Source organism: Macaca fascicularis, chromosome 11 (genome assembly GCF_037993035.2).
Source record: "Macaca fascicularis isolate 582-1 chromosome 11, T2T-MFA8v1.1".
NCBI lineage: Eukaryota > Metazoa > Chordata > Mammalia > Primates > Cercopithecidae > Macaca > Macaca fascicularis.
This window is the reverse complement of record NC_088385.1, coordinates 30,949,242-30,964,301: the sequence shown is the minus strand read 5'-3', so window position 1 is coordinate 30,964,301 and position 15,060 is coordinate 30,949,242. Positions and strand designations below refer to the sequence as shown.

At 40.1% G+C, this 15,060-nt stretch overlaps 1 protein-coding gene and 1 long non-coding RNA gene across 31 annotated transcripts in view; both read right to left on the bottom strand.

Annotated features, from left to right (window-relative positions):
• CCDC91 (coiled-coil domain containing 91) overlaps positions 1-14,747 on the bottom strand; it is a 373,101-nt gene extending 358,354 nt beyond the window's left edge. For 25 of the 30 annotated variants that reach the window (XM_045364916.2, XM_074006508.1, XM_074006511.1 and 22 more), the window contains exon 1: positions 14,392-14,582. Coding sequence is in view for 1 of the 30 variants with exons in the window: in XM_005570456.5 (XP_005570513.3) it covers positions 14,392-14,715 (324 nt within the window). In the remaining 29 variants the exon portion in view is untranslated. Of the gene's footprint in view, positions 1-6,858; positions 6,972-14,154; positions 14,371-14,391 lie in introns of those variants that run through there. The other 5 variants (XM_065523945.1, XM_065523942.1, XM_005570456.5 and 2 more) reach the window with 4 other exon arrangements.
• LOC141408042 (uncharacterized) lies at positions 7,521-8,083 on the bottom strand. The gene is made up of 2 exons (XR_012420100.1): positions 7,964-8,083; positions 7,521-7,698 (listed from the first exon to the last, which is right to left on the bottom strand). It is a non-coding gene; the product is annotated as an uncharacterized lncRNA (long non-coding RNA).
• Positions 14,748-15,060: the final 313 nt, after the last annotated feature.

Here is a 15,060-nt window from a genome sequence, read left to right as displayed (position 1 = left end):
CTGCCAACTAAGAATTCTAATTCCAGCAAAGCTATTCTTCAAATATGAAGAAATTATGACTTTCTCAGATAAACAAAACCAAAGAGAGTGCATACTAGCACATCTTATCTACGAGAAATACTAATGTGGGTCCCTCAGGCTGAATTGAAAGGACACAGTATCCGCATCTACGTAAAGAAATTAAGAAAACTGGCAAAGATAATTACATAGGTAAATATAAAAGAGAATATAAATGTATGTGTGGTTGTGGTTCCTTTCTCCTATGTGATTTAAAAGACAGCTGCATAAATCTAGACTTATAAATCAGTGTTAATGGACACTGTATTAATGTAGAAAGATGTAACTTATGCAATAATAGCATGAAGAAGGGGAGGGAATATATAGGAACAAAATTTGTAAACTTAAATTTAGTTAGTATTAATCCATATAGATTGTTACAAAATAAGGTACTATTTGTAAGTCTCAGGACAACCACTAAGAAAATAACTCAGAGGGGGGCGGAGCAAGATGGCCGAATAGGAATAGCTCCAGTCTCCAACTCCCAGCCGAAGCGACACAGAAGACCGGTGATTTCTGCATTTTCAACTGAGGTACTGGGTTCATCTCACTAGGGAGTGCCGGATAATCGGTGCTGGTCAGCTGCTGCAGCCCGACCAGCAAGAGCTGAAGCAGGGCGAGGCATCGCATCACCTGGGAAGCGCAAGGGGGAAGGGAATCCCTTTTCCTAGCCAGGGGAACTGAGACACACAACACCTGGAAAATCGGGTACCTCCCACCCCAATATTGCGCTTTAAGCAAACGGGCACAACAGGAGAGTATATCCCACACCTGGCCGGGAGAGTCCCACGCCCACGGAGCCTCCCTCATTGCTAGCACAGCAGTCTGCGATCTAACCCCAAGGCAGCAGCCAGGCTGGGGGAGGGGCGCCCGCCATTGCTGAGGCTTAAGTAGGTAAACAAACCCGCTGGGAAGCTCGAACTGGGTGGAGCTCACAGCAGCTCAAGGAAACCTGCCTGTCTCTGTAGACTCCACCTCTGGGGACAGGGTACACCTAAACAACAACAAAAGCAGCAGAAACCTCTGCAGACGCAAACGACTCTGTCTGACAGCTTTGAAGAGAGCAGTGGATCTCCCAACACGGAGGCTGAAATCTGAGAAGGGACAGACTGCCTGCTCAAGTGGGTCCCTGACCCCTGAGTAGCCTAACTGGGAGACATCCCCCACTAGGGGCAGTCTGACACCCCACACCTCACAGGGTGGAGTACACCCCTGAGAGGAAGCTTCCAGAGCAAGAATCAGACAGGTACACTCGCTGTTCAGAAATATTCTATCTTCTGCAGCCTCTGCTGCTGATGCCCAGGCAAACAGGGTCTGGAGTGGACCTCAAGCAATCTCCAACAGACCTACAGCTAAGGGTCCTGACTGTTAGAAACAAAACTATCAAACAGGAAGGACACCTACACCAAAACCCCATCAGTACGTCACCATCATCAAAGACCAGAGGCAGATAAAACCACAAAGATGGGGAAAAAGCAGAGCAGAAAAGCTGGAAATTCAAAAATCAAAGCACATCTCCCCCGGCAAAGCAGCGCAGCTCATGGCCAGCAAAGGATCAAAGCTGGACGGAGAATGACTTTGACGAGATGAGAGAAGAAGGCTTCAGTCCATCAAACTTCTCAGAGCTAAAGGAGGAATTACGTATCCAGCACAAAGACACTAAAAATCTTGAAAAAAAAAGTGGAAGAATTGATAGCTAGAGTAATTAATGCAGAGAAGGTCATAAACGAAATGAAAGAGATGAAAACCATGACACGAGACATACGTGACAAATGCACAAGCTTCAGTAACCGACTCGATCAACTGGAAGAAAGAGTATCAGCGATTGAGGATCAAATGAGTGAAATGAAGCGAGAAGAGAAACCAAAAGAAAAAAGAAGAAAAAGAAATGAACAAAGCCTGCAAGAAGTATGGGATTACGTAAAAAGACCAAATCTACATCTGATTGGGGTGCCTGAAAGTGAGGGGGAAAATAGAACCAAGTTGGAAAACACTCTTCAGGATATCATCCAGGAGAACTTCCCCAACCTAGTAGGGCAGGCCAACATTCAAATCCAGGAAATACAGAGAACGCCACAAAGATACTCCTCGAGAAGGGCAAATCCAAGACACATAATTGCCAGATTCACCAAAGTTGAAATGAAGGAAAAAATCTTAAGGGCAGCCAGAGAGAAAGGTCGGGTTACCCACAAAGGGAAGCCCATCAGACTAACAGCAGATCTCTCGGCAGAAACTCTAAAAGTCAGAAGAGAGTGGGGGCCAATATTCAACATTCTTAAAGAAAATAATTTTCAACCCAGAATTTCATATCCAGCCAAACTAAGTTTCATAAGTGAAGGAGAAATAAAATCCTTTACAGATAAGCAAATGCTTAGAGATTTTGTCACCACTAGGCCTGCCTTACAAGAGACCCTGAAGGAAGCACTAAACATGGAAAGGAACAACCGGTACCAGCCATTGCAAAAACATGCCAAAATGTAAAGACCATTTAAGCTAGGAAGAAACTGCATCAACTAACGAGCAAAATAACCAGTTAATATCATAATGGCAGGATCAAGTTCACACATAACAATATTAACCCTAAATGTAAATGGACTAAATGCTCCAATTAAAAGACACAGACTGTCAAACTGGATAGAGAGTCAAGACCCATCAGTCTGCTGTATTCAGGAGACCCATCTCACATGCAGAGACATACATAAGCTCAAAATAAAGGGATGGAGGAAGATTTACCAAGCAAATGGAGAACAAAAAAAAGCAGGGGTTGCAATACTAGTCTCTGATAAAACAGACTTTAAACCATCAAAGATCAAAAGAGACAAAGAAGGCCATTACATAATGGTAAAGGGATCAATTCAACAGGAAGAGCTAACTATCCTAAATATATATGCACCCAATACAGGAGCACCCAGATTCATAAAGCAAGTCCTTAGAGAATTACAAAGAGACTTAGACTCCCAATATAATAATAATGGGAGACTTCAACACTCCACTGTCAACATTAGACAGATCAACGAGAAAGAAAGTTAACAAGGATATCCAGGAATTGAACTCATCTCTGCAGCAAGCAGACCTAATAGACATCTATAGAACTCTCCACCCCAAATCAACAGAATATACATTCTTCTCAGCACCACATCGTACTTATTCCAAAATGGACCACATGATTGGAAATAAAGCACTCCCCAGCAAATGCAAAAGAACAGAAATTATAACACACTGTCTCTCAGACCACAGTGCAATCAAGCTAGAACTCAGGACTAAGAAACTCAATCAAAACCGCTCAACTACATGGAAACTGAACAACCTGCTCCTGAATGACTACTGGGTACATAACGAAATGAAGGCAGAAATAAAGATGTTCTTTGAAACCAATCAGAACAAAGATACAACATACCAGAATCTCTGGGACACATTTAAAGCAGTGTGTAGAGGGAAATTTATAGCACTAAATGCCCACAAGAGAAAGCAGGAAAGATCTAAAATTGACACTCTAACATCACAATTAAAAGAACTAGAGAAGCAAGAGCAAACGCATTCAAAAGCTAGCAGAAGGCAAGAAATAACTAAGATCAGAGCAGAACTGAAGGAGATAGAGACACAAAAAACCCTCCAAAAAATCAATGATTCCAGGAGTTGGTTTTTTGAAAAGATCAACAAAATTGACAGACCGCTAGCAAGACTAATAAGAAAAGAGAGAAGAATCAAAGAGATGCAATAAAAAATGATAAAGGGGATATCACCACCGACCCCACAGAAATACAAACTACCATCAGAGAATACTATAAACACCTCTACACAAATAAACTAGAAAATCTAGAAGAAATGGATAATTTCCTAGACACTTACATTCTTCCAAGACTAAACCAGGAAGAAGTTCAATCCCTGAATAACAGGCTCTGAAATTGAGGCAATAATTAATAGCCTACCAACCAAAAAAAGTCCAGGACCAGATGGATTCACAGCTGAATTCTACCAGAGGTACAAGGAGGAGCTGGTACCATTCCTTCTGAAACTATTCCAATCAATAGAAAAAGAGGGAATCCTCCCTAACTCATTTTATGAGGCCAACATCATCCTGATACCAAAGCCTGGCAGAGACACAACAAAAAAAGAGAATTTTCGACCAATATCCCTGATGAACATCAATGCAAAAATCCTCAATAAAATACTGGCAAACCGGATTCAGCAGCACATCAAAAAGCTTATCCACCATGATCAAGTGGGCTTCATCCCTGGGATGCAAGGCTGGTTCAACATTCGCAAATCAATAAACATAATCCAGCATATAAACAGCACCAAAGACAAAAACCACAGGATTATCTCAATAGATGCAGAAAAGGCTTTTGACAAAATTCAACAGCCTTTCATGCTAAAAACTCTCAATAAATTCGGTATTGATGGAACGTACCTCAAAATAATAACAGCTATTTATGACAAACCCACAGCCAATATCATACTGAATGGGCAAAAACTGGAAAAATTCCCTTTGAAAACTGGCACAAGACAGGGATGTCCTCTCTCACCACTCCTAGTCAACATAGTGTTGGAAGTTCTGGCTAGGGCAATCAGGCAAGAGAAAGAAATCAAGGGTATTCAGTTAGGAAAAGAAGAAGTCAAACTGTCCCTCTTTGCAGATGACATAATTGTATATTTAGAAAACCCCATTGTCTCAGCCCAAAATCTCCTTAAGCTGATAAGCAACTTCAGCAAAGTCTCAGGATACAAAATTAATGTGCAAAAATCACAAGCATTCTTATACACCAGTAACAGACAAACAGAGAGCCAAATCAGGAATGAACTTCCATTCACAATTGCTTCAAAGAGAATAAAATACCTAGGAATCCAACTTACAAGGGATGTAAAGGACCTCTTCAAGGAGAACTACAAACCTCTGCTCAGTGAAATAAAAGAGGACACAATGGAAGAACATACCATGCTCATGGATAGGAAGAATCAATATCGTGAAAATGGCCATACTGCCCAAGGTAATTTGTAGATTCAATGCCATCCCCATCAAGCTACCAATGAGTTTCTTCACAGAATTGGAAAAAACCGCTTTAAAGTTCATATGGAATCAAAAAAGGGCCCGCACATCCAAGACAATCCTAAGTCAAAAGAACAAAGCTGGAGGCATCACGCTACCTGACTTCAAACTATACTACAAGGCTACAGTAACCAAAACAGCATGGTACTGGTACCAAAACAGAGATATAGACCAATGGAACAGAACAGAGTCCTCAGAAATAATACCACACATCTACAGCCATCTGAGCTTTGACAAACCTGAGAAAAACAAGAAATGGGGAAAGGATTCCCTATTTAATAAATGGTGCTGGGAAAATTGGCTAGCTATAAGTAGAAAGCTGAAACTGGATCCTTTCCTTACTCCTTATACGAAAATTAATTCAAGATGGATTAGAGACTTAAATGTTAGACCTAATACCATAAAAACCCTAGAAGAAAACCTAGGCAATACCATTCAGGACATAGGCATGGGCAAAGACTTCATGTCTAAAACACCAAAAGCAACGGCAGCAAAAGCCAAAATTGACAAATGGGATCTCATTAAACTAAAGAGCTCTGCACAGCAAAAGAAACTACCATCAGAGTGAACAGGCAACCTACAGAATGGGAGAAAATTTTTGCAATCTACTCATCCGACAAAGGGCTAATATCCAGAACCTATAAAGAACTCAAACAAATTTACAAGAAAAAAACAAACAACCCCATCAAAAAGTGGGCAAAGGATATGAACAGACATTTCTCAAAAGAAGACATTCATACAGCCAACAGACACGTGAAAAAATGCTCATCATCACTGGCCATCAGAGAAATGCAAATCAAAACCACAATGAGATACCATCTCACACCAGTTAGAATGGCAATCATTAAAAAGTCAGGAAACAACAGGTGCTGGAGAGGATGTGGAGAAATAGGAACACTTTTACACTGTTGGTGGGATTGTAAACTAGTTCAACCATTATGGAAAACAGTATGGTGATTCCTCAAGGGTCTAGAACTAGATGTACCATACGACCCAGCCATCCCATTACTGGGTATATACCCAAAGGATTATAAATCATGCTGCTATAAAGACACATGCACACGTATGTTTATTGCGGCACTATTCACAATAGCAAAGACTTGGAATCAACCCAAATGTCCATTAGTGACAGACTGGATTAAGAAAATGTGGCACATATACACCATGGAATACTATGCAGCCATAAAAAAGGATGAGTTTGTGTCCTTTGTAGGGACGTGGATGCAGCTGGAAACCATCATTCTTAGCAAACTATCACAAGAACAGAAAACCAAACACCACATGTTCTCACTCATAGGTGGGAACTGAACAGTGAGATCACTTGGACTCGGGAAGGGGAACATCACACACCGGGGCCTATCGTGGGGAGGGGGGAGTGGGGAGGGATGGCATTGGGAGTTATACCTGATGTAAATGACGAGTTGATGGGTGCTGACGAGTTGATGGGTGCAGCACACCAACATGGCACAAGTATACATATGTAACAAACCTGCACGTTATGCACGTGTACCCTAGAACTTAAAGTATAATAATAATAATAATAATTAATAAATAAATAAATAAAATAACTCAAAAAATATTTAGTAAAGGAAACATCAGAGCTGGGTGCAGTGGCTCACAACTGTATTCCCAGCACTTGGGAGGCCAAGGCAAGAGGATCACTTGCAACCAGGAGTTCAAGACCAGCCAGGCAACAGAGTGAGAATCTGTCTCTACAAAAAATAAAAAAAATATCCAGACATGGTGGCACACACCTGTAGTCCTAGCTACTAGGGAGGCTGAGGCAGGAGAATCACTTAAGCCAAGGAGCTGGAGGCTGCAGTGAGTATGATGGTGCCACTACACTTCGGCTTAGGTGACTCAGTCTCTTAAAAAATAAAAATAAAAAAAAAGAAACATCAAGGAAATTAAAATGGTATATTAGAAAATATATACTTAATACAGAAAAGGCAGAGAAAGCAATAACATAGTAATTAAGGAATGACAAAAAATTACTTGATATACAGAAAAAATAGCAAAATGACAGGTTACCTTAAGTGTTAGTAAATACATTAATTGTAAATGGATTCAACACTCCACTCATAAGTCATAAATTCCTGGACTGAATAAAAAGAGAAATTAACAAATTTCTTCTGCATAACCAACAAGAGACAAAACTTAAAATATCTAAACATCTCATGAAAACTATCACCATTTATTAAACATTCTTCTCATTCAGCAAAATGGAAAATAGGTATTCATTTCAACTTGTCTTCTGATTCGGGGTGGCCCATTTAATGCCATTCAGCTTTCACAGGCTTATTTTGTTTTTCATGCCCACTTTGGGCAAACTAAACAAAAGGTCTAACCTAATTTTAAGTTGTCTGTATAAAATTCATAATTAAAATAATACTTAATCTCATTTTTAATCACTATCTTTTACTGATGTCTAAGCATGTTGATTTTAAATAATATTCATGTAAGCCCGTCTGTCAGTGAAGCGTATTCATAAATTAATGGATCTTGCATAACACTGCAGCACTGTCTTTACTACAATTGCAGAAGTTCTGAACTCTCATAAAATGTAAGCAGCTTTTTAAAATGATTATGTAGACCTACTCTTTTTTTTTTTTTTTTTTTTTTTTTTTTGAGACGGAGTCTGGCTCTGTCGCCCGGGCTGGAGTGCAGTGGCCGGATCTCAGCTCACTGCAAGCTCCGCCTCCCGGGTTTACGCCATTCTCCTGCCTCAGCCTCCGGAGTAGCTGGGACCACAGGCGCCCGCCACCTCGCCCGGCTAGTTTTTTGTATTTTTTAGTAGAGACGGGGTTTCACCGTGTTCGCCAGGATGGTCTCGATCTCCTGACCTAGTGATCCGTCGACCTACTCTTTAACCACAGGTCTGAACATAATAAAAAACGTAGGAGATGGTAGACACAGAAAAGTCAGCCTTCTCTGAATACACAGAAAAAGTGATTTCATACTTCGCAAACTAATTATTTCATTCACCTAGTCCATGTTGAAAAGTAAATACCAAATTGTACATATACTTCTAAGGAAAATAAATTATTTTACTAGAATTATAACAGAGCTCATTTTATAAAGTAATTAACATTACTTTTTAATCCCATTTATTAAACCTATAACTACAAAATTTCTCATATTTCAAAATAAATTGTTGTATCCTCTACTAGTCACAGTAGATACGGTCCTAATTATTTAAGTAAAATTGGATAGCATATAGCCAACAATAATCTTTGTGCCACTTAGGAAATAAGAATAGATTTAAGAGGACATAAATTTGGATAAACATTTCAGAAGTACTGATAACATCTCATGCTAATTTGTTAATCTGCTTAGTAAAGTTATTGTTAGCATTAAAATTAATATATTCAAAACAAACATAATATATACAAAATACCTAAAATAACATAATACTCATAGTATAGCCTATGAATAAAAGCACAGATTCAGGAAGACATGTGAGCAAACTCAAGCTCTACCGCTTACTGTTAATACAAACTTAGGTAAGTTTGCTCACTTGGAGACTCGGTTTCCTTTGTCTATGAAATGGAAAAAAAGTTACTACCAAAAAGTAGCAGTTGGAATTCAATAAAACGACATACATAAAGGGTTTTACATGATGCTAGGCACAAAGATTTCCATAATTCTTAATCAAAAGAAGAGCACAGGTGATATATTACATTATACATCATTCATCAGGAATTCTGTGTAGATCAGTAGAAACAAAATAGTACAGGCAGAAAAGTCATTTAATGATTACAGACTCTAAACCTCTTAAAAAATAGTTTGAACTAGACCAATCTCTAAGGAACTGTTTCTGAAACTCAAAGATTCTACCTTAAAGTGATGCCCAAAAAGCCAATGATACTGACTCCAAATGTCTTACAATAGCCTAAAGAACAAATTTCAAGAACACCAAACAGAGGCAGTGGACAGTAAGAACCTGAAAATATATATATACTAGTGATAATCATACTTTTATAAATTACTTTGAAAAATTATCAGAGTTAAGCACAAATATTTAATGTTAATTTCAACAGCGAAAACTGAAATACAATTTTACTATTTAACAAAAAGAAAATCATTAAATGACAGGCATATCCATATAACACAATAACCCACAATCATTACAAATCAAGTTCTCAAAATAATTCATGATGTACTCACAATGTGATTCTGAGTGAAAAGGGCAAAATATAAAACAATATTAACAATTTCGTCTTTAAAATATGTTTGCAAAAGAAAAGACTGAAACAAAAGCTACCACAATGTTTGCAGCAGTTACCTCAGATTACTGAAAATGGGGTAACTTTTTAAATAGTCTTCCTTCATTTCCAACTTTCTACTATAATCAACTATCATGTTCACAATCAAAAAAAGCAATACAACATCCATTTATGATTAAATTTTAAAGCTCTAAGCAGGAGTTAAAGAGAACTTCCTCAGCTGGGTCAAAATGATATCCATAAAAAACTTACAGCTAACTACTCAATGGTAAAAGACAACATACCTTCTCTACTAAGATGAAGAGCAATGCAAGGATCTGCGCTGATCTGACTTGTTCTAGTTAATATTAGTAGAGGTCCTAGCCAGTGCAGAGAGACAAGAAAACAAAATAAAACGCAAACAAATGAGAAAACGTGAAATAAAGCTGTCTCTACTAGCAGACAGCAGTAGCTACGAAAGTTACTAGAACTAATTTGTGAGTTTAACAAGGTTGTAAAATTCAAAAATTCAAGATCAATATTAAAATATTGATTCACGTACATAAATAATTGGAAATTTAAAAATTTTTAAAGGTTACCATTTACAACAGCACCAAATAATGTAAAACATTGAGATACAAACGTAACAAAATATGTGCAACATTTTTATGCTAAAAACTTAAAAACAGAGAAGTCAAAGACCAAATAAATGTAGAAAGGTTGTTTCATTGTTTTCTCTCTTGAAAGAGGCTCTCACTCTGTTGCAGAGGCTAGAGTGCAGTGGCATGATCACATCTCACTGCAGCCTCGACCTCCCAGACTCAATCAATCCTCCCATCTCAGCCTTCCAAGTAGCTGGGACTACAGGTGCACGGCAACACATCCAGTTAATTTTTCTAATTTTTGTAGAGATGGGGTTTTGCCCTGTTGCCCAGGCTGCTCTTGAACTCCTGGGCTCAAGCGATCCTCCCACCTTGACCTCCCAAAGTGCTGGGATTACAAGTATGAGCCACAGCACTGGGGCAGGAAAGGTATTTTATTAACGGATTAGAAAACATTTTTAAGATGTCAACTGTCCCCAAATTGATCTATAACTTCAATGCAATCCTACTAAAAATTCCACAATGCTTTTATATAGAAATAGAGATTCTAAAATGTACATGGAAAGAAAAAGAAAGAACTCGAATACTCAAAAATTTTTGAAAAATAACAACAAAGTTGGAGGACTCAGGCTTTTTGACTTCAAGGTACAATATAACGCTACCATAAAAAGGACTGAGGTTTTGGCCAAAGAGACACACAAAACAATAGAACAAAATAGAGTCCACAAAGCAATTCACACAAACATAGTCAACTGATTTTTGACAAGGCAAGCCAAGGGAATTTAACAAAGAAAAGATAGTAAGAATAGTCTTTTCAACAGATGGTGCTGCAAGACTGGGGCATTCATACACACACACACATACACAGAGAGAGAGAGAGAGAGAGTCAGTCTTGATCCCTACCTCACACTACATGCAAAAATTAACAAGAAATTGGTCACAGACCTAAATCTAAAATCTAAAGCTATAAAAGTTCTGGAAGAAAACATAAGAAAAAAAATCTTTGCAACCTTGAATTAGGCAAAATTTCTCATGACAAAAAAGCACAAATCATAAGAGAAAAAAACTGATAAACTGTACTTCATCAAAATTTAAAACTTCTGTTCTTTGAAAGATACTGTTAAGAAAATGAAAGGACAAACTACAGACTCAAAGGAAACACTGTGAACATACATATGACAATGAATTTGTATCCAGACTGTATAAAACACTTGCAAACCAATAATGAACAACCCTATTAAAAATGAACAAAAGATTTCAGCAAACATTCAATCAAAGAAGATAAACAGATGGCAAAAAAATTGCACAGGAAAAGATGCTCAATATGTTAGAAGAAAAATTCATATTAAAACATAAATGAGTTTTCACTAAATGCATATTAGAACAGCTAACATTAAAAATAAAATGACAAGTGCTGACCAGAATGTGGAGCAACTGGAACATCAAACGTCACCTGTTGGAATGCAAAATGAAACAGCTACCTTGGAAAACAGTTTGGTAATTTCTTTCTTTCTGTTTTTTTTTTTGGTTTTTTTTTTTTTTTGAGTTTCACTCTGTCACCAGCCTGGAGTGCAGTGGCATGATCTCGGCTCATTCTAACCTCTGACTCCCTGGTTCAAGCAATTCTCCTGCCTCAGCATCCTGAGTAGCTGGGATTATAGGCACACGCAACCATACCTGGCTAATTTTGTATTTTTAGTAGAGATGGGGTTTCACCATGTTGACCAGGATGGTCTCGATCTCCTGACCTCATAATCTGCCCACCTAGGCCTCCCAAAGTGCTGGGATTACAGGTCTGAGCCACCGCGTGCAGCCAGTAATCTCTTATAAGGTTAAACATGCACTTGCACATGGCCCAAGAATTCCATTCCTAGATGTTTAACCAAAAGAAATGAAAACGTATGTCTACACAAAGACCTGTACCCTAATGTACAAAGAACAGCACATGAATGTTTATAGTAGCTTCATTCCTAAATGCCAAAAATTGTTCATCAAATGGCAAATAAACATATTATGATATATTCACACAATGAAATACTACTCAGCTATAAAAAACAACCAAGCATCAACATGGATGAATCAAAGCATTAAGTGAAAGAAACCTGAAACAAAAGGCTACATACTGTATGATTCCATTTACATAACATACTAGAAGAGACAAAGCTATACATAGGGACAGAGAACAGATCAGTGGTTGCTAGGACCTATGAGTGAGGGGAGGAAACTTTCTAGAATGATGGGAATGTTATTTGTTTGGATTGTGGCAGTGGTTCCATTACCATATGCATTTGTCAGACTTTATACAGCAATATAATAAAAATTATTTTTTACTTATAAATCATACCTCAATAAACCTTAATGTTTTTTTTTTAAAAAAAAAAAGCAACACACGCCCTTTTGAAAAATAAGGATCAATTTAAATGAGCTAAACCAAGCTTACTGGGTATGGGAATATGGCAGGGAGGAACAGTAAGGAGACCAAAAATCCTTAAAATACTGGAAATCTAAAATATTAATTTATCATTAGTAAATAAGAAACAGATATACATAAACACAAAGAGTTAATCTAAAGAGAGATGCCTTTTTCAATTAAGTGCTCATTGTTTGGACAGAAAACAAGAACATTTGATAAACTTTCAAGGAAGATTAAAAAACACAAGGAACAGGTTGATAAAGGAGTGCCATAATTATAACCCAGAGTTTGGGAACAACTTATCTAAAACATTCCCCTTCCATTTTACTTAATGGAACCAGTCTTATCCACTCATCCACCCCACTCCACTCCCACCCCGTCTTCTACTATCTTCATTCATAACAATCATATGTAATGCATACATCTTACACATATAGATAGGAGTACAACATAAAATGCCTGTCACACAAAATTCCTATTTGTCCATTTAAGCTTCAGACAAGCTCATTGTTAAACGTCTTTTTTCTCTTTTTTAATGCCACCCATAAACAAAGTGATGTCCCTCTGGGATGATTTTCTGCAGTTTCTTTTGTCTGCTATTAAGTACTAAGATGATCAAAATAAACAAAAATGTCTCAGAAGTTTTGAGTGGATCACTCCAAGAAGAAGCTACATTTTTCCATTTAATAAAAGAGGTAAGTTGTAACTTTCATCACTTTGTTTTCTTTATGTTTATTCCATTGGGCTTATACTGTTGCTAGGAAACCAGTTCAGAAGATTTCCCAGCCCACAGAACACCCTCCTAGGCAGCCTGGAGGATACCAAACTTCGTAACCAAGGCAATTCTCTACCACACAGTTTACTGGTTAGCCAGCACCACGCAGGTGCACTCTGCCCGGCATGCCCCTTATTACATTTACCTAACAGGTACAGACAGTATAACCAATCCCCTCAACGCAACCGAAATTGCAGCAGAGGGCAATCAGGTGATCCTGAAGTGTAGAACTCTACGACAGCAGAGAACACAACAGCGAATTTGTTGTCAGTCCCTGTCACCCCACCCAACTAAATATTGTGGGGGGGTTTTGCCTTAAATTGTGAAGTGAAATGTCAGCCCAGTCCAATAACTCCACCACGCAACATGCAAACTGCTTCCAAAAACCATCATCCAACTCCCATTCGGATTAACATTTGGAGAGAAAGGTGGCAACAGTATTCGCACAGCTGAGAGGGGCGGGAAGGAAAGAGAATTCGGAAGGGGCCGCTGAGTCACCTAAAATTGTGACCAAGACTTCACCCTCCAGGAAATCAAGCTCTGCCCCAACTCTCATCAGGGAAGCAAGTGAGAGTAGCAGCAACAACATCATCCTACCAAAAAAACACTCAGCGCAGCTTTTAATAGGGTTCCACTCCTTAAAGTGAAGCCAAAAATAGGTTTCATGTCCAAAGCTTTCCTCCGCAGCTGGCGACACGCGCAGATGGAGGAAATATCTTTATTGTTGGGAAAGGGAGGCGCGCTAACGGGGATAAAGGATACCTCACCACTTGGCAAAGTTACTGGCTCCTAGCTTGACCCTGAAATGCCCCTTTTATTGCAACATGTGGCCCAAGAAACTCTAAGGAAATGTGGCTGGCGGACGCTGTAGAGCTTTTACCCCGGTGTACTTGGCAAAGTAAAAGGGGATACAGAAACCAGGCGCGTTCTGTGAGATCTAAGCAAGAATCAAGGTCTCCGTTCGATAGGCGCTTCGGTGACACAATAATCACGTGTTCGTGGGCGTAGACCTTCGAAAACATTCGATTCTGGGACGTGCAGGTACCGGTACCTACCGGCCAGCGCAGGAACGAGTGGGCACTCCCAGCCCCGGGAGCTGGCTCCGTTCCTGTGGGAGGTTGGTCACGCCCCCTGACTCCCGGTCGCTGCGACCGCCAAGGGCGAGGCCGGAGCAGGCGGGCTGCAGGCGGCGGAAATTCGGCCGCGCTCCTCCTCCGGGTGGGGCGCTCTCCGCCCGCCTCGCGCGTCCCCGACCCCAAGACCCAGGCCCCGGAAGGCGAACGTTCTCTTACCTGCTCCCCTCTCTCGCTCTCCGCTGCCGCCGCTGCGCCGCTCACCCACGCTGCCCTGTGAGCCACCCCCAGCACACAGACCCTACGCGTACACCCGAGGCACGGCCCCAGGCCCTTGAGGTGAGACCGCGGCCCAGTCACACAGGTTGAAGTAGCCCACGCACCACCCGGCTTCGAACACCTCTGCCCCCGGAAGTTGATTTCCGGCAAGGCCCGCCCAACCCAGCGCCCGTCACTCAACGTAAACACGCGCGTCACGTGGCCCCAGGCTGAGACCAGGGTCGGGGCCCCATGTTCAGAGCCCTGCCACCCCAGCTTGAGCATGGTCTTAGGAGAGTTGCCCTGTGAAAAGGAGTGACTTTGCCTTGCTCCTTCCCAGTCTACCTCCTGTTAGTTACGCTTTCTCATTCCTCTTGAGTAGCAGGCCCTGTTTCTCCACCTAATCCCTGCAAATAAACCGTCCCCCAAATCAAAATGAGTTCCATCGGAACTTTGTAGGATTGGTCCTAAGAAGATCCCGCCGAATCTCTTCACCACTTCCAAGCAGAGTAGAGCAAACACGGGGACTAAGCAAAGTGACTGACGTGTAGTAAGTGCTCAAGAAATGGATGTTGACTAGATGCTACCTCTCACCTTTGCCTATCTGAACTCTCAAGCACCGGATGCAAG